Genomic DNA, 20,646 nt, shown 5'->3' on the forward strand with positions numbered 1-20,646 from the left:
CAGCTTCAATGTCACAGCTTCTTGTTTCAATGTCTTGGATCCACACATGATCTTCTGGGCTCCTCCAAAGGGCTGGCATCACTTCTCCAGCTCTGCCCTCTGTAGCACTCTAGGCACAGGGTGATCCACTCCACTACCACTGCGGTTCTTGGTGATCATCCCATGGTACTGGCATCTCCAATACGCTGGGGTCTTCCTCTGCAACTGGGCTTCACCAATAGCCTCTCATAGGCTCTCTTCCTGGTGCCAAACCTCAACTCCTTTGCATGACCCCTTCAGTCCCGGGCCATCAACTACAACTGAGGCTGCACCTTCACCAGTGTCTGTCCCTGGCCTCTCACAGTGCCAAGCTTCAGCTGCTCTTCATGATCCCTTCATGCCTTCAAAACCAGTACCACCTGGGATACTTACACATTACTAAATACAGCTACAGCACAAGGTACAACCTTGCCTATCTCTGGAACACAGCTTCTTTGTGCTCTCAGAAAATACTTCCCAGCCAGGCAGTGGTGTCGCACACCTTTAATCCCAGCACTTGGGAGGCAGAAGCAGGTGGATCTCTTGAGTTCGAGGCCAGCCTGGTCTAGAATGAGTTTCAGGACAGCCAGGGCTACACAGAGAGAAACCCTGTCTCGAAAAACTTCCCAGAAAATTTCATCACAATGATGCTGGTCTCTTCTAAATCACTAATTTCTTAGCTCCAACTAACCAGCATCAATTGCCCCAATAGTCCCTTCTGTTCTTGATTCTAAAGCCAGAGCCACATGGCCGAAACTGCCGTGTTCTACTGCTTGCTGGGGCTGGAACATGGCCCAATTTTCTGTTACATTATCACTAGCTTACTCTTTGTCAACTCCTTCTCTACCTAAACTTGGCTGTCCTGGATCTTGCTCTGTAGATTGACCTTGAACTCAGAGATCTGCATGCCTGTCTCCTGGGACTAAAGGTTTGTACCACCATGCCTGGATTTAAGCTTTTTTTCACCTATAACTTGATCTGTCTCAGTCAGGCCTTGAACTCAGACATCTGCTTGGCTTTCTCTCCTGAGATTAAAAGTGTGTACCTCGGGGGCTGGTGAGATGGTTCAGTGGGTAAGAGCACCGACTGCTCTTACAAAGGTACTGAGTTCAAATCCCAGCAACCACATGGTGGCTCACAACCACCCATAATGAGATCTGATACCCTCTTCTGGTGTGTTTGAAGACAGCAACAGTGAACTTATACTAATAAATAAATCTTTGGCCGGAGCAAGTGGGGTTGACCAGAGCAAGCAGAGGTCCTAAGTTCAATTCCCAACAATCACATGAAGGCTCACAACCATCTGTACAACTAAACTGTGTACTCATATACATAAAAATAAATAAATCTTTAACAAAAAAAAAATTGTGTGTACCGCCATGCATGGATCTAAATTTAGCCAGGTAGAATGTTGTCCCAAGGTCACCACTCCATTAATTCAATTTAATATCCTTGATATAAATTTTCAATTTATATCAATATCAATTTCACTTCCTGGTGCCCCTTTAATACTAGAACTATATAGCTTGTCATGAGACTTAGCCAGATAACAAAGACTATGGTTGGCGTTTCTGAGACTTCCTTTGTCAAGGCAATTAATCTGAGCCTCTTCATCTTAGCCTCAGGCAGACTCTTCACGAAAGGGCAAAAAGTAGCCATGTTCTTCACCAAAATAACACAAAACAGTCTCTAGGCCACATACTGAAGTTCTTCTCCACTGAAACCTCTTAGGCCAGGTCTGCACAGTTCAAATCACTCACAGCAACAAAAGTCTTCCATATTCCTACTAGATTGGCTTATTAAGCCCCACTTAAAACATTCCATGGCTTTCCAAAGCCAAAGTCCCAAAATCCACATTTTTCCAAACAAAAGCATGGCCAGGCCTATCACAGCAATATCCCACTACCAGTACCAACTTTTGTCTTAGGGTTTTATTGCTGTGAACAGACACCATAGCCAAGGCAACTCTTATAAGGACATTTAATTGGGGCTGGCTTACAGGTTCAGAGGTTCAGTCCATTATCATCAAAGCAGGAACACAGCAGCATTCAGTCAGGCATGGTGTAAGAGGAGCTGAGATCCACTGGGCTAGAGTGGACTGCCATGTAGGGACTAGGAGTTGAACCTGGATTACCTGAAGAACAGCCAATGTTTTTAACCACTGAGCCAACTGTCCAGCCCCTGTTTTGTAATATTTAATTATCTTTAGTTGTATATCCCTATGGGTAATAAGACCATGTAGACAGTCATAAATTAATCTGTTCATGGCCAGTTCTCCTTGTGAGTTCCTTTTAGGGGCTTGGGAGGAGCTCCTTCCTCCTTTATGTAGCATACATTAATAATTTTTAATTATGAGGGATGAAACTAAGGTCTTGGTGCATACTACATATGTGCCCTACTAGTCAATTACATGGTAGAATTTGAACCTATGTTTTTATCGTAGCCATTACAATTTATGTAATTTGGGATGATAATCCTTGTTTTTGTAAATAGAAAAAAGGCAATATACATTTAAAGAAATGTACATTTATTTTCAAACTATATTCTAGCCAATATAAGTGAGCTTATTAGTCAGGGTTCTCTAGAGTCACAGAACTTATGGATAGTCTCTATATAGTAATTATTGATGACTTACAGTCTGCAGTGTAATTCCCAACAATGGTTCAGTAGTAGCTGTGAATGGAAGTCCAAGGATCTAGCAGTTGCTCAGTCCCACACGGCAAGCAGGCAAAAGAGCAAGAGCATCTCCCTTCTTCCAACGTCCTTATATGGTCTCCAGCAGAATGTGTAGCCCAGATTAAAGGTGTGTTCCACCACACCTTTAATCCCAGATGACCTTGAACTCAGAGATCTCCCTGCCTTAATCTTCTGGAATTCATAGCCACTATGCCTCAAGATCTCATACCAAGATCCAGGTCAGAAACTTCTATCTCCCAGCCTCCAGATTAGGGTCACTGGTGAGCCTTCCGATTCTGGATTGTAGTTCATTCAAATATAGTCAAGTTGGCAACCAGGAATAGCCACTACAGTGAGCATTGATATGAAAACAATGTGTTTGATTAAAGACAGTATCAACAATACATTTGTATCATATATTTCAACTATCTTTACATAGCCTGATTACTAGAACTAGAAGTTGAAGGCATAGCCTTAATATTAGAAAGTCTAGTTTTCAAAAATCTACCAATTCCTAAATGGATTTTACTCTGGAATTCTTTCTTGGCTATATTTTTGTTGCATCTTTTAGTGTGAATGAAATATTTGAAATTTAGGTATGGCATCAGCAAAGAAGGTAGTCCAAACAGTAGGAAACTTAAATTCCTGTCTGATTTCCAGCTCCATCCTCTGGACAGCTTCCTTTGCTGTCTCATTTTTTCTGTTTGGGGCGGGGGGGGGGGGGCACAACCATTCTCTTCAACACCTCCATTTAATCAAATCCTACATGCCCAGCTTGGTTTCTACGTCCGCACCTTTCTCAAGAGTCCCTCTGTAACTCCCGAACTCTAGTCCTTGAAGGTCACGCAGAGTTTCTTCTTTGTAAAGATTTCCCATGCATATGCCACTGTTATTTGTTTTGCTTCATCCCAGTTAAAAATTACACTTTTCACATTCTACATCTTAATCTTGGAAATTCCCTTCTCTCTTTTACCCTGTTCATCCTCATTTTCTCCAAAGATTCCAAGATTCTCTTCAAGTTGTTTCCATCTATGAAGTCCTTTGCAGCTCAAGGTCACACCTTGATTCATTGGTTGACTCAAAACAGAAGTATTAGAGGAAGAGAAAGTGGATTTTATTCTACCATCCTCACTGGCTAATAGTTCCACAGAAGGGTGAACTGGAGAGTTGTCCAGAAGTACCAATGCGCTGATGTCTTCCTCATGAAATCCTAGATCATTAAATTGAAATGCTAAACAAAATTGTGAAAGAACCATTCTGAAAACAATTCCTTTGTGAACCACACGTCTTTACCAGGTTTATGTATCACAAATGATGTACTTGTGTCTTCTTTCACACTTTTGGACACCTTTGCTTTTTCAGTGACGACTTTTTTCAGAGCCCTCATGGTCCCCAAACGAAGCTATGAAGGGCCCCCTGAGCACACCCGGAGCATGAGGAGGGCGGGGCACAGACAATGAGCACAGCTAGCAGAGAGGCCACCATACCAAGCAATGACCCCATATACTAGCTGACCAGTGGCTCCAAAGCTCCGTAGGAATGGCCAGGAAGCAAAGCAGCGATGCCCTCCTGTCGGTCACTATGCAAGGCCACCCTAAGCTCCAGCAGTTAACTCTCTGGGGACTCGCACTAGCACAGACTGGTAAACCCTGGCTTCGCTGGCTTCTCTGTGAAAGGGTAAGAGGGGGCTATCTGAAGCCTCCGAAACATTTCTGCCTCCTGTAGGAAGCCTAGCTGGCAGGGCGATGCGAGGCGAGGCTCTCTCTCAGCCTCTGGCTGGTGTTCGTGTAGCACTGTGCCGCTGAGGTAAGAAGACACGGTCTTTTTTGGCCACCTCTGCTAAGCGTGTTGGCCGGTGCGAGGAGGAGGGACCAAGAGGAAGGTCAGGAGAAGTTCTCCGCTGTGCCTCTCTGGGGAAGCAAAGATCAGTGAAACCCACAAGCAAGACCCACAGCATTGTATGTCTAGCTCAATGAGCAAGCCTAGCTCAGTCTCGGTCACTGTCCATAGTGTCCTGTTTAAACCCTTCAAACGTCACATGTTTTCCATGGGTCTTGCCTCAGCATGTAGGTCTGTCTCTGCTGACTTCACACTGTCAATTAGCCAGAGTCTGCAGAAGTGGCAAGAAACTGCAGCACACCACCGGAAGTTTTTTTGGTGCATTTTTCTCTGTGGAGTCCTGACAACTGTTGTGCGTTGTTATGTGTTATTAGCAAAGAATCTATCACCTGTCCTTTCAGGTGCTTGCGTTAGCAGAACATCCTTTCTTTCTTTTTTTTTTTTTTTTTTTTTTTTTTTTTGGTTTTTGTTTTGTTTTTTGTTTGTTTTTTGAGACAGGGTTTCTCTGTATAGCCCTGGCTGTCCTGGAACTCACTTTGTAGGCTAGGCTGGTCTCGAACTCAGAAATCCGCCTGCCTCTGCCTCCCGAGTACTGGGATTAAAGGTGTGTTCCACCACGCCAGGCAGAACATCCTTTCATTTGCGTCTGCTTCAGCTGCTCATTCCTTCATGAGTCGGCCTGAGCTTCCCACACCTGTGTTCATTTTAACTAAATGTTCCTTCGTTTGTTTGACTGGCCCTCTTTGTGTCAGGCTCCTTGGGATCCCAGAAAGCTTTCTTCCCAGCAAAACACCATCCAATCAACTTTCCAAAGAACCCTTAAGTTTCCACTTCAATCTATAACTCTGGTTGCAGGGGGATCTGATGCCCTCTGTAGGCACCAGGCATGCAAGTGTTATAGAAACATACATGCACTCAAAATACCCATAGACATAAAAGAGAAACCAAAACCTGGTAATTTTTTTTATTTTTTTGTTAAGAGTTGCCTACACACATGTATGTATATCACTTGTGTGCCTGGTGTGTTGGTGAAGGTCAGAAGAAGGGTTCAGATCCACTGGAATTGGATTTACAGATAGTTGTGAGCTACCCTGTGGTTGGTAACTCAAGAGGCTGTCTGCAAGAGTAGCTAGTGCTCTCAACTGCTGAACCAGTTTAAAGGGATAGGCAAGTCAGAACCTTTTCTGGTCGTCTTTCTTATGGTAAGTAGCATATCTTAAGATCACCATAACTTTTTCATGACTTGTGCTTCCCTTCTTCCCACTGCCCCATCTTCAGGGAAGTATGGGCAGGACCTGGAGGCCATGAAAGGATGCTGCTTATTGCCTTGCTCTCCATAGCTTGCTCAGTCTGCTTTCTTACAGCATCCAGGACCACAAGCCCAAGGGTAATACCACCCACAATGAGATGGACCTTCCTGCACCAATTATCAATCAAGAAAACAAGCACCACTGGCTTGCCCACAGTCTAGTGAGGGCATTTTACCAATTGAGATTCTCTTGTCCAAACTGATGTTAGTGTGTTTCAGATTGTCATAGAACAAGCCAGGGCAGAGACTGAAAGTAGAGCAAGAACAGGGAAGAAAAGCAGAAACCATACAGCTAGGTGAACCCGGCGTAGAAAAAGTTAGAGGGAAGAGGCTAATGCCCGTGGAAGTCCAAGTAGTAGCTGTGAGGACAAGTACCGATCATGGCTTCTTTGTAGTCCCAACAAGCACTGCTCCTCTTCCTAGTGCTTAGTCCCCTGCTTTGCGAACTAGTACAGAGATAAAGTATATTTACGGGCAGACAACAGACACCTGCTATCCTCCGGACTATTGTAAAGAATGAAGGATGTGTCAAAGGAATTGGCAAGTAGATTAGCAAAACTTTTAATCTATTTAATCTGCTTTCTCTGAATACCTTCCCTTACACTAGAGAAAAATGGCCAATAAGAGAAATTGTATTCAGTTCCTTAGTTTTTGGAGAGAAAGGCCTGTAGTAGCCTTCCCTAGGGATTTATCACAGTTAACTTTCTTTTTTTGAGTTGTGCTCTCATTATTTATCCCCTGACTGGCCTATAACTTAGTCTGTGATATGTAGACCAAGATGGCACCCAACTCATCTTAAAGTATCACAGTGAAGCCACTGACAAAGGAATGCAAGGAGAGTCTGGCAGAAAAAGCAGAGTAAGAAAATGTGACTGTCGGACCTTGCCAGTGGCCTGAAGTAGGTGGTATACAGAGAGGCGAAGGTGTGCTGAGGAACTGCAGATGTCTTCTTTACATATCTATTTATTAGCAACAAGTGCTCTTAACCACTGAGCCAACTCTCCGGCCTGAGGAACAGACTTCTTAACAGCTTTCTCCCTCTCCCTCTCCCCCTACCCCTACCCCTACCCCTACCCCTACCCCTACCCCTCCCTCTCCCCTTCCCCCTCCCTCTCCCCCTCCCTCTCCCTCTCCCCCTCCCCCTCCCTCCCTCCCTCTCTCTGAAATATTGATGGCCCAATATTCAAGTCTTTTTGTTACTTCGTTCAGTGTCTCATGCTTCCTTTATTTGGGGTACATACTTATTCCTCCTCCTACCTCTAGTCCACCTACATGAAGTTCTGTGATAAAAGGATAGACATGGTTTCTAGGTTGTAATCCATGTCTGAGGAAGGATGCAATGCTCTTTTGAGAAATAAAAGAGTCTGAGTGAAAGCCAGGAGAGTCTGAACCACAAGATGGATCTCAGGATATTTACTTTGCAATAGTTACCAGGATCTACCAGGACAACTGAGCAGAAGTACTCATGAAGTAACTGAGCCATTCATTATGAGAGGGGTAAGAGACTTCATAAACATTCCTCACTAGTTACTGATAGTAATTTGTTGAACCAAACTATAATGGGCATGTTTTGATACCCAGCTCTGTGGAACTGTGTGTGCAGCTTTGATAAGTTATGCTTTCTCCGATACTGTACCAGCTGTGTGGTTTAGCCTAGGGTAGAGATACATCTGCATCACAGAATCCTGGAAATAACATCATGATTTCTGTTTCTCGGAACAGTTGAGAGGAAGAGAAGAAATGAAGCAATGTTTGTGGCCACCTCCTTCTCACAAAATACCCAAGGAATTGGGATCTGAGTTGGCCACTAGAGGCGTGAGATACCCTAGAGGTTTAATGCAGGCAACCATGGGGGTTTAATGAGAACAATCATTTATTGGGGCAAAGGGGTAGGTGGAAGATTTCATTTCCTACCAGGAAAAAAAAGAGTTCATTTTCTTTTTTTTATTTTTTTAAGAGTTCATTTTCTATTGTATACTAGAGTTCTTGAGTACTTGAATTTGATATCTCTTTATTTTTGACTAACTTAAAAATAAATATAAGAAAATCAAAAGTCACACACACACACACACACACACACACACCAACTACTAAGAAACCTCACAGGGAACTGATTCCAAGAGCTGGTAGATACTTAACTCTTAATTACAAGCAGACTATTACTGGTACAACCTGAAGAGTGTCAAATCTCTACTGAATAAAACAAGACCTACCTGTGTTTTATAAATGAGCTCAGGATATTGCTGAATATGAGAAGTCTCCTGTGGTTCTTCTCTACCCACAGCCAGGCCTGATCAATAGCAGCCAAGCAGCAAAGCCCAGACAGTGGCACCTGAGCTCTTGTGAGCTCCATCTCTAGGTGGGCTGTGCTTTCTCCTTGTGTTGCCCGCCTTCCTCTGCTGCCCAGGATTCAGATGCCCTGGGATGGGCTCAGAACTATATTAAACCAGATTACTGTAACCTGGGAATCGTGTACCTCCTGGGCTACTTCCTTATTCCTTTCTGCCTTGTCGCTTCTTAAGGCACTCTCAGTCATCACGGGATATTTTCTGAGAGAATTATAGTTGTTTTTTTTTCCTCATAATATGAGCATAGGTTGTGCTTATGGTGAAAAGTGTCTATGAGTGACTTTCTGGAGCTAAGATTGTGCTCATATATGCTTAGGAGGTAGAAGTTGGGAGGACTTTAAAGTGATAAAATTAGTATAGTATAGCATAGCATAGTGTCATGTAGTAAATATGTAAACAGTCATTTAAAGACAATATCTATATGTAACTATGCCATGATTTTATAGTGCTGATGCCACAGGACTGTTTACCCCAGAATGAAATTGAGAAATACACTGTCCCGTTAAGCCTCTGAGCAGGAAATCTTGTAACTCCTCTCTGATCTTATGGGACCACTGCTTTATGGACTGTTGTTGACTGCAACATTCTTACGCAGTGCATGACTGCAGCTGCAAGCTGTTAACCCTTCCATGCCTTTCTGACTGCACAGTTGGTAGCCAAATGGTCGAGCTGCTTCTGGAGACACAAGTTCTGGGTCGAAATACGCTCTCTCCTTCAGAGCTTGTTAAAATTTGAAGCTGTGGCTGTGTACTTTTCCCAGGAAGTATTGGAGCTATTCAGAAAGTTCTCCACAACAGCATATTGCAGGAAAACTATGAGGCTGTCCTCTTTCTCTCCATTGTGCAGACTTTTAGTGATCTTTCCTCATGCAAGGTATGAACTCACTTATAAATAGATATTAGCCAGAAAGCTACATTCCACAGACCCTAAACAAGAAGGAAGGCTCAAGCAAGGACATTTGAATCTCACCTAGAAGGGGGAATATGACTAAAAAAGGCAAATGGAGGGAGGGAGGTGAGTGGGAGAGGGATGGGGAGGGGAATGGAGAGGGTGCTCAGGGTCAGGTGTGGGGAGAGACAGGAAAGATGACCAGAGGAACAGGAGAATGAATGGAAATCTGCAACTGGTGGAGGTGGTGCTAGAGACCCAGGATGGGAGAAACACCTAGAAATCAATAGGGGTGACCTTAGCCATGACTCACAACACTTCACATTCCCAGGTATGAAGCCCTAAACAAGCCACCACCTGTAGCCAGGCATGGACACCAGTGGAGCGATAGGAACACTAACCTACCCACAAAACTTTCAACCCAAAATTTATCCTATCTACAAGAAATGTAGGGATGGTGATGGAGCAGAGACTGAGGGAATGGCCAAGCAATAACTGGCCCAACTTGAGGCCCATTCCATGGGCAAGCACCAATCCCTGACACTATTAATGATACTCTGTTATGCTTGCAGACAGGAGCCAAGCATAACTGTCCTCTGAAAGGTTCCACCCAGCAACTGACTGAAACAGATGTTGAGGCTCACAGATTAACATTGGATGGAGCTTGGGGACTCTTATGGAGGGCTTGGGGGAAGAATTGAGGGCCCTGAAGGGAAAAGAAACTCCACAGGAAGACTAACAACAGAATCAATTAACCTGGACCCTTGGGGGCTCTCAGAGACTGACCAGCAACCAAAGAACATACACAGGCTGGACCAAATCCCCCACATATGTGTGGGAGATGTGCAGCTTGGTCTTCATGTGGGTCCCCCAACAGCTGGAGCGGGACTGTCCCTAGAGATGTTGCCTATCTGTAGACTACATTCCCCTAGCTGGGCTGCCTTGTCTAGCCTCATTTGGAAAGGATGCACCTGGCCCTGTGGAGATTTCATGTGCCAGGGTAGGGTGATACCCAAGGGGCCTCCACTCTCTCAGAGGAGAAGGGGAGGGAGGATGGGAGCAGGGACTGTGTGAGGGGTGACCAGGATGGAGGGAAGCAATCCGGATATAAAGTCAATTTTTAAAAACTAATGTAATGATGTGTCCTAGCTCACTAAGAGTGAAATCCCCATGAATCTTGCTTTGGTGGCTGGTTGGTCAGTTCACAGCTAATGAACTAGTGAGGTGTTAGCGGTGGGGGGGGGGGTGCACACCTAGACCCTGGAGAGCTTTGTTCAAGTGTACATGTCAATTTCTCATTCTAAAGCTGTTATCTCTTCTATACTCCTTCACATTTGCTCTTCCTGTGTCTGCTCCATCTTTATAAAGGACATTACCTCTTGATGACTTGGTTGTCATCCTTATATGGCCTTTGCTTTCACCCTGCCATCCTCCATCAATCACAGCCAATTGAATATGTTCTTGACTGCCTTCAGAATGCAGCTTCAGAAACCTGCCACTAGAGGCTAAGAATCTTAGCCTCTTGCACTATGAACATTTTGGCCAACATCAGCAATGCCTGGAGCCAGGTACATTTCTGGATGACACTCACAACTCCATTCTTGCCCTATTGTAGCCTTTAATATTTTAACTGTACCATATTATCCACTGATATTTTTAAATCCTGTGACAGCTTTTCATATTCAAGATGAAATGCCAGCCCTTTGCCACGGCCCTCGCACCCTACACAAGCCAGTCCCCCTCTGCTCCTCTGCTCCTCGTGGCCTTGCTGTTTCTTCAGCCTCCTGTCCTGTCTCTTCATGCACTCGATCCGCTCATTGCCACCCTCCTGTGGCCTCTACTCAGCTCTCTAGGATCCTGGTTGCTCACTTTCAAACTCTTAAATTCTGCAGAGTTCAGAGCAACACTCAAAGGGAAGAATGCAACCATATCTGTTTATCAATTGACAATTCATAGAAACAGATGAGCCTGAGGACTGGTAGACACTGTTCTTATTTACAATGGGGAAACTATTTCTGGGAGCATACTTGCAAAGGTGCCCCTCCTCTAATGAGAGAATCTGCATATTCAATATTTTAGAGATGTTTATAGACAAAACTGAGAAATTTCCCCTGGCTCGCTTTTACTCCCTGTGCCTACTCAGCAAACATGGCTGTTGTGGCGCTAACATGCACCACAGACTAGAGAATGGCCCCTTAGCTCTTATTGCCGAGTCCCAAGTGAACTTTGCAGTTATCTGGGGCTCCCCGAGCTTCACCTTATCTTTTCTCGGACCCACTCTGCTCAGCAGGAACCCTTAGATGTCTGAGCAAGTCAGTTTGCTGGGGCAAAATACTTGATAGAAAGTAGGGAGAAGGGCTGGCAAGATGGCTCAGTGGTTAAGAGTCCCGACTGCTCTTCCGAAGGTCCCCAGTTCAAATCCCAGCAACCACATGGTGGCTCACAACCATCCATAACGAAATCTGATGCCCTCTTCTGGAGTATCTGAGGACAGCTACAGTGTACTTACATATAATAAATAAATAAATCTTAAAAAAAAAAAGTAGGGAGAAGGGACTTACTTGAGTTTACAGTTTCAAATTTTCATTTATGAAGGGAGAGGTTGGGGATGGTGGGGGGAGGAGCAATGTGGCATAGCGGAATGGGTCATGTCAGGATGGCTAGGAAACTAAGAAAATACCTGTGGTTGATGGTGGAGTGGTTTGAATTGTTTGGCCCATAGGGAGTACTGTTAAGAGTTATGGCCGCGTGGGAGAAAATATGTGGGGTGAGCTTTGGAGGTCTCCTCCTATGCTCAGGCTCCAACCATTGCAAATGAGGGCTTCCTCCTAGCTGCCTAAGGGTGACAGTCTCTCCAGCTTGCCTTTGAATCAAGATGCAGAACTCTCAGCTCCTCCTCCAACACTATGTCTGCCTGCATGCTGCCATGCTTCTCCTCATAAAGATAATGGACTAAACCTCTGAAACTGTAAGCCAGCCCCAATTAAATGTTTGCCTTCATAAAAGTTGCCTTGGTCACCATGTTTCTTCACAGCAATGAAACCCTAACGAAGACAGAAGGCCTTCTCCTTACCATTTTATTCCATCCCAGCACTTGGCCTCCGGGATGATAGCACTCACATTCAGGACAAATCTTCTCCCGATTAGTTAATCCTCCCTGGAGATGTCTGGACAGGCTGAGCCTTATGCTTCTTCTCCTAGCAATGTCATAGTCTAACCAAATTAACAAGATTAATCATCAAATCTGGTGTGGTGGGTAGTGCATGATGCAATCTCAAGGGAGTTAGTTAAGATCAGCCTGGTTGGGCTTCATAGTGAGTACAAGGCCAGTCAGAGCTACATAGTAAGACCCCATCATCAATGATGATGATGATGACAATGACGACAGTGGTGGTGGCTATGACTGTGACATCGATGACAATGATGACAACAATAGTAATAGAAAGAGAAAAAGAGGGCAGGTGTATGACTCAGTCAGGCAAGTACAAGGACCTGAATCTGATCCCACAGAAACCACCTAAGAACTCAAGTTGGGCATCATGTGTTTGTGATTTCAGAGCTGGGGAAGCAGAGAAAGGAGGATGCTTGGGCTTTCTGCTCAGCCAGCCTAGCCTACTTGGTGAACTCCTGGCTAGTAAAAAAAACTGTCCTAAAAAACATTAAATACCCGGGCGTGGTGGTGCACACCTTTAAAATCCCAGTACTCCGGAGGCAGAGGCAGGTGGATTTCTGAGTTCCAGGCCAGCCTGATCTACAAAGTGAGTTCCAAGACAGCCAGGGCAATACAGAGAAACCCTGTCTCGGGGAAAAAAAAAAAAAAAAAAAAAAAAAAAAAAAAAAAAAACATTAAATAAATAAGTGGAGATGGTCCAGGTTAGGGTTACTGTTGGTGTGTGATGAGATACCATGGCCCAAAGCAAGCTGGGGAGGAAGGGTTTACTTGGCTTACACTTCCACAGTGCCATTTTCACTGAAGGACAGAAACTCAAGCCGGACAGGAACCTGGAGACAGGAGCTGATGCAGAAGCCATGGAGGGATGCTGCTTACTGGCTTGCTCAGATTGCCTGCTTACAGAACCCAGGACCATCAGACCAAGGGTGGTACCACCCACAATGGGATAGGCTCTCCACAATCAATCCCTGTTTTAAAAAGGTCCTACGGGCTTGCCTGCAGTCTGATCTTAATGAAGCATTTTTCTCAATTGAGGCTCCCTCCTTTTGATGACTCTAGCTTGTGTCAAGTTAAATGTCACATAAAATGAGCCATCGTGGTGGTGTCTCCTCAAAAACAACCCAGATGGTTCTCTGGTCTCCATGTGCACTTGTACATACACTATCACAGCATGTTACTGTAGATATTCATCTATGGACAACTAAACTTGGCTCAAGAAATCAAACACTTCCCAAGCTATGAACTGATTCCCTCCTCCTGCTTTTCTGTGAGTTCCTACAAAGCTTGGCCTACTACACAGTTCTTATGTCCAGTCAGTGATGGCAAGCACGGAAATGAAGTCCATTCAGTTTAGAACTTGTTGATATTTGCAAACTATCCAAGGAAGAATGGGAGTTGTTGGGTCCCATTTGAGGCTCTCCTCTCCAATGATGTAATGCAGGAAAACTGCAAGTCTGTCATCTTTATAGGAGAGGATCTTCTTTCTTTTGCAGAGTTCAGTGACCTGTCTGGGTCACAACCACCTATAATGGATTTGATGCCCTCTTCTGGTGTACCTGAAGATAGCTGCAGTGTACTTATACACACAAAATAAGTAAATAATTTTTAAAAGATAAAAAAAATATTGTAATCGTGTAGGGGGGTGTGGGTGTGCATGTATAAGTGAGGGTTCTCTTGGAGTCCAGGAAAAGGTGTTGGATCTTCTGGAGCTGGAGTTACAGGTGATAGGGAGTTGCCTGATGCAGGAGGTGAACGTGTGTTCTATCTGAGAGCAGCAAGTTCTCTATCGCTATACTATCTCTCCAGCCCTGCTGCATTACTTAAATTAAGAATATAATTTATTTATGCCGGACAGTGGTGGTGCATGCCTTTGATTCCAGCACTCAGGGGGTAGAGACAAGAGGATCTCTGTGAGTTCAAAACCAGACCTGTCTACAGAGAGAGTTCCAGGACAGCTAAAGCCACACAGAGAAACCCTGGCTTGAAAAAACTCTAAAGACAAACAAACAAACAAACAAAGAATATAATTTATATTCCTTTCTGGGGCACAAGGATCTCTAGTGGTATGGCCTCTCCTTTAGTCATGCCCATGTTTAGTCTTCTTTAGTCACATTATTATCTGTATGCCCTAATCCTAAAGTGATTTCCTATTTGGAGCAAGGAAAAGAGCCATGGGTTCAGACTTCTCAGACTTCAAAGACAGACCCATAGATTCTCCTGCAGGTAATCAGACAAGAGTGGGAAAAGGGGCATGCCTTAATGTGAACCTTTTAATATTTTGCTCCTCTATTTTATTTTATTTTAGTGTGTGTGTATCTTGGTTTCATGATTTTAATCATTTAAAATTATTGAATTTTGATTTCTACTCCTGTATGTTCCTTATCCTAGGTGAGTCCTGTGCTTATTCATTCCTAAAAGGCTAAATCGAGAAAAAAAAAAAAAAAAAAAACCTAAAAGCCATCAGCCTGTTCCTCTTTCTGGCCTAGACATACAAGCACTGAGTGCAGTGTTAAAAAAAAAAAAAAAAAAAAAAAAAGACCAAGTGCCCAAGTGCCAGGCAGTGGTGGTGCACCCCTTTAATCCCAGCACTTGGGAAGCAGAGGCAGGCAGATTTCTGAGTTCGAGGCCAGCCTGGTCTACAGAGTGAGTTCCAGGACAGCCAGGGCTACACAGAGAAACCCTGTCTCAGAAAAACAAAACAAAACAAAAACAAAAACAGTCCAAGTGGAAGTTTCTCAGAAAGTAATAGTCAAAGTCTTAGCAAAGCATGCAGGGTGGGGAAACTGCAATGAGATTGTCCACTTAAAAAAAGAAAAAAATTATCAACATGGAAACAAGTGCTGCTGAGACTTCTGGGTCTACACAAGAGAGTACCCATTTAAATGCCAGAAATGTGGGGGAAAGCTCAGACCTTATTAACCACCAAAGAACTCACAGCGAAGAGGAACCTTTTAAGTGTCAGCAGTGTGGTAAGAGGTTCGATGGAGTTCAGATCTTAATAAGCACCTAACCACACACCAAAGTAATAACAACAGCTAAGTGTTCATGGCATGGGAAAAGCTTCAGTCAGAATACAAATCCTCACACACAGCACAGGACTCAGGAGAGAGAGGGCTTTTCCCTGTTAAGAGTTCAGGAAAACAGCCAGAATTCCCACCTTGTTGAATGTCAGAGAGCACACACAGGTGAGCAGCCTTAGACATGAAATATGTGCAAAAGAAGCTTTAGCCGACGGCCACGCCCTCTCAGACGCCAGAAATACAACCAAGAAAGAGAAACGTGTTGGTATCCTCTGAAGAGATTCACCCAATAAAGCTTGGATCTGAAGTTGAGAAATTCTAAATTATGAGGCACGAAGAACATTTCATCAGATATTTTGGAAATGAAAACACGCTCCACAGAGAGGAATCAGGGTTTGCTCTGCAGGGAAACTCTGTTTGTTACTTGTGCTAGCTGCCATTTTTAGTTAGACATCTCAGAAATGTCTTAACAAGAGTTTTAAGAGCATTCTAAATAAGGGAAAGAGCAATTGGAGATTGTATCTGGGAAATACTTATTTCAACTTTGTATATCAAATGCACCCAATCTGTAGTCTTTAGTCACAGTAGAAAGTATTAGTTTTGGAACATACAGACCAGAAGCATTTGGAGCATAGACTTCTAAGAAAAAAAGCATTAACATGTATTTATGTTTTTGTGGAAACCATGGTAATGAATCATAGCAATGAATTTAATGTCAATGTTTCACTGTGAAATGAATTCTCAGATCAATTATTAATTTGTATGATAAAGTCTCACTCTGTATCCCAATTTGGCCTTGAACTCACCAGCCTCCTGCCTCAGCCACCCAGGTACTGGAATAGGTGTGCACCATAACTAACTTGGAACATTTATATTTAAACATTATGTGACCCTAAGGAGTGGGATCAAAGGAAGAGTTTAACCGTGCTGTTTGCTGGCCTTGTTTATCCATGGTAATGCTGATGTTAGTGTGTGTGTGTGTGTGTGTGTGTGTGTGTGTGTGTGTGTGTGTGTTACACCTACTGCCATCAAACAGTTCTCTGTGAGTACCACCTGGGGTGATGCTGATCCAATTCATCCTTCTTGATAATTACAAGGAATCAAAGGAATTGAGTAAAATTGGATCCAATGTCACCTGGCAATAAAGTGTTGGTCCAATGTTCACAACAGCTTAGTGGGCAAAGGTATCACCAGCACACAGATTCACAGGAGAAACCTCAGATCTCCTGACTAGATATCGTTGGCAGATAACTAGAAGCTGTGGATCCATCCTTTAGAAGATGACATGAAGACTTCTCCGTCAAAGACTGATTCAGAAGGATTCCCTTCTCCAAGGTCAATACAACCAGTTCTGGTTAGTATATTTAAAAAACAAAAAACATTGAGTATGTGTGTGTGTGCCCTTCCTACCCTGCTGCCCCTAAGACAAAGTGTACAAGTAGAGAAAAAAAAGAACAACAGGGGTGTAGGATTTTCTCTCTCTGTGTGTGTGTGTGTGTGTGTGTGTGTGTGTGTGTGTGTGTGTGTTCTCCTTCTACCATGTAGGTCCAGAGGTTGAGCTCAGGTTTTCAGGCTTGGCAGAAACTGCCTAAATCTTTCCTGCCCTTCCCACCTTAGGACTACAAGGACTGCAGATGTGAGTGAGATGCCACTCCCAGTCTCTGTGGTGCTGGGAAAGGACCCAGGCCGCTGTGCAGGCTCAGCAGGGGCTCTGCCAGCTGAACCGCTCCTGAAACGTCTTCCTGTGTCTTTTAATTTCTTAATAGCTTACTTAAGTATGGAATAATTTTTTTTGTCTGAATGTAACAGTAGATCTAGTCACTTCTTTGAGAATGTGTTGATTGGTGTTGATTGTTTCTAAGTTTTGGCAGTTTATCGTTGGTTAACCTTTAACTACATTAAGGGGCAGACTTAAGGGCTGGAGACATTGTGTGCGCTTTTCTAAACAGATGACTATCTCTTAGTGGGTAAACTTAAGGACCGGAGACAGTGTGTAGGCTTTTCTATACAATCAGAGAACTATCTCTCAGCACACCTTGCAGTGAGGCAAATTCTGGGTAAAGAACACATTTACTTAACTTTTTTACAACAGTGGTCATTTTGAGCTACCACAAATCTTACAGCGTCAGATCCCCTTACAGATGGTTGTGAGCCACCATGTGGTTGTTGGAACTTGAACTCAGGACCTTTGGAAGAACAGCCAGTGCTCTTAACTAATGAGCCACCTCTCCAGCCCCAGCGTGTTTTCTTAATCTGTACCTTGTATTCCCATTGTCTGGACCCTTTTTTTTTTCCAGAGCATTTTTAAAAATGCAAAACTTTTTTGAGCATGATCACTATGTTCATATCATGGCTTTTAGCATTAGTATTGTTACATGTGCATGCAGCCTACTGAGTTGATTCTCTGCTGCTTCACAGCTGGGGAGGACTATCGGTTGCTTGTCTTTCCTGGCAGCTCTCGTAGCACCTTCGAGTACTATGAGAGCCTGGTCCCTGGGCAGGAGGCTCCCAGTCAGGTCCAGCTCAGTTCCTCCTAGTCCTGTATCTAAAGTCTCTGGTGTCTTCAGCAATATTTCGTACCTTTAGCTTCTAAGAGGCAGCCAAGGGCACTCATTGGCAGGAACCTGTATTGTTCTGGGGAGTCTCTTAGACCCTACCAACAACTCAAAAGGAGATTGAGGAAGCCTTTATAAGAAAGCTGTGAACTAGGATGGGGAAGGATGCAGATGTTGTACCACAAGGTGGCCTTCCAGAAAGAATGGTATCAACTATGACAAGTGAATGCAATTGAGAGCAGGGACATGAAGGGGATGCCATGGAGCACTGAGGAGCCTGGGCAAGGGCACATGGTCTCTGGGAAAGGCAGAGGCTTGATGAGAAATATTTGTGGCCCTTTTCACATAAGCAAAGATGACGACACACAACACCAGGTGTATTCCCTCACTTTACTTGTGTTTGCTTAAGCTAACTGTAAATGTCACTCAGGTTTTACTAGAGTAACTAAAAATGAGATGTGCTTTGTTCGTACTGACCTCAGACACCTGGAGCACCCTGGTAACCCCACTCATTTCCTTTAATTCAAGGAGACTTACTCTCAATGGCTGGGGCAGGTCAACAAAGGTAGTCTGTTGTTGTTGTTGTTGTTGTTGTTGTTGCTTTGCTTTGCTTTCATTTTCTTTTGTGTGCTTTGTATAGGTTAGAAGTCAGTTTCAAGTGTCTTCCTCAGTCACTCTCCACCTTGCTTTTTGAGATAGGGTCTCTCACTGAACTTGAATCAATTGAGCTAGACTGACTGACCAGCAAGCCCCAGAGATCCTAGCTCTGCCTCCCTAGTTCTGGGGTTAAAAACAAGTACTGCCATAGTAATGGTACATGCCTCTAATCCCAGCCTGGAGGACAGAGGTGGGCAGAGACAGACAGATCTCTGTGAGTTCATGACCAGCCTGGTCTACATAGGGAGTTCCAGGACAGCCAGGGCCAGGGCTACATAGAGAAACCCTGTGGAAAAACAAAAAAACAAAAACAAAATAAAACCAAAACCTAAGAACAACAACAAAATGTATGCTGTTACTCCTGACTGTTTGCATGGGTACTAGGAATCAAACTCATGCTTCTATAGCAAGTGCTGTACCAACAAGCCATTTCATCAGCCTGAAGAGAACAATTTTTTTATTTAATCTAGATTTTTCTCATGCCTTCTAGGCATCTTGTCATTTATATGCCTGTGACATTTGAGTTAACTTCTTCAAAGGGTGTAGGGTCAGATGGTGGCAGTTCTCTAACTCCCTTCAGTAGAGTCTTCAGGATTCGGTCTTTGCCTTTGTGCATAACCGTTAGAAGCAATGATTTTGATGAATGCCACGTAGGCTTGTGAGCCACAGTTTAAGAGACAGTGTTTCTGGTTTAGGCACATGGCTTAAGCTGCTGTCTTCCAGGATTTTCATTCTAGAAAAAATCCAGCCCGTACCAGATACTACACACACATAGCCTAGCAACCAGTGACATTGTTCTTAAAGCTGGGGGTAAAAGCTTTACTGTGAAACTTCTTGTGTAGAAAGAAGAGCCAATGACAGAATTTAGACCTTAGCTACATCACTGAACTGTAAAATCAAGTATCACTTGAGGCCTATGCCTGCCCTAGACTTTCTAGCTCCGTGGGTTCTATGCACTCCATTTATTGTTGAAGCTAATGTGCATTGGAAAGATCTGTTAATTATAACTGAAAGAACCCATAAAACATAGAGTAATAACTAACTTATTATATAGATGAAAATCCCATTTCTATACCTATCTAAAAGGTTTTTAAAAGGAATTATCAAGCACACATACAGGTAGTGTAATGAATGCTCTGTATGCCTCAGATGTTACATTGACATGGAAACTTGGTTTAAGATTAGCAACATTTCTCAATCTTATTCAATCCCCTCAGGGTTTGGCTTTAATTTGTTGTGAGGGTGTTGTTTGCTTTGTAGTATTTAAAAAAAAAAAAACCCAGACATTACATTCTGACTTGTCAATACTTCCATTTAAAAGTGAGAATGTAGTATTGACAACTCAAACCTTAAATGGTTTTTTGAGAAGGAATTCTCACTAGGCAGAGCCCCCTTTCCCACAGGGACAAGACTGAGGACAAAGGCAGCCTTTCTCTTTTCTAGATGGCTTTGTAAGAGGACCCTCTTGGTCTCCTGCCTGGGGTATTCATTTATGAGAACACCAGATATCCCAAATGTCTCATAATGAGGGATTTCCAGAAGGGATACTAGCTGTCTGTAATGATCACCAAAGCAACTTATTAGTAACTTGAAACTACATGATCTACTGTTGCACTTTTAATGAGCCCCATAGTGACTCATTCATTAAGAATTCAGTAGCCTTGGTTAATTGCTGGTTTCCTGGAAGGCTAAAGAACAAAATAATGACATTTACTCTCCAGTGTACATAGAACAAGTCCCCGAGAGCTCAGTATATACTTAGAATAATTTCTCATTATCCACTTATATTGACTTTAAGTATCTTTTAAATAATGTGTAAATGATTAAACATTAAACTTTCGTTGTAATTTACTTCTCTCTTTGTGCTCATACACCATTATACTTCATAGTTTACACTTGTCTGTCATGTTTATGTGACTTCTAAGAAAAAGATGACCTATAAATTTAATACTTCATCCTTAATGAGGAACTCACCTATCCTTTAGGGTGAATGTGCATTCCAGCCCTTATTCCTCTTCCTGGGATTATTCTAAAGTAATCACTTAGAGCAACACCCAGTGTGCCACCAACCAAAAAGCTTCATACAAATGTCTCTGAAAGGTTCTTTATAACCAGCTAATACTTACCATAGTTTATGATTTATCATTTTAAAAAACATACTTAT

The 20,646-nt window shown here is 43.3% G+C and overlaps 1 protein-coding gene across 1 annotated transcript; it reads left to right on the forward strand.

The window, feature by feature from the left end:
- The first annotated feature begins 14,421 nt into the window (after positions 1-14,421).
- On the forward strand, positions 14,422-15,563 carry Znf75a (zinc finger protein 75A). Its single transcript, XM_021185555.1, is given in 6 exon segments — positions 14,422-14,473; positions 15,017-15,113; positions 15,115-15,147; positions 15,149-15,228; positions 15,231-15,274; positions 15,276-15,563. Coding segments are annotated over 6 exon segments (594 nt in total).
- Positions 15,564-20,646: the final 5,083 nt, after the last annotated feature.

Source organism: Mus caroli, unplaced genomic scaffold (genome assembly GCF_978045245.1).
Source record: "Mus caroli unplaced genomic scaffold, Mus_caroli_1 scaffold_17, whole genome shotgun sequence".
In the NCBI taxonomy this organism is placed as follows: Eukaryota; Metazoa; Chordata; class Mammalia; order Rodentia; family Muridae; genus Mus; species Mus caroli.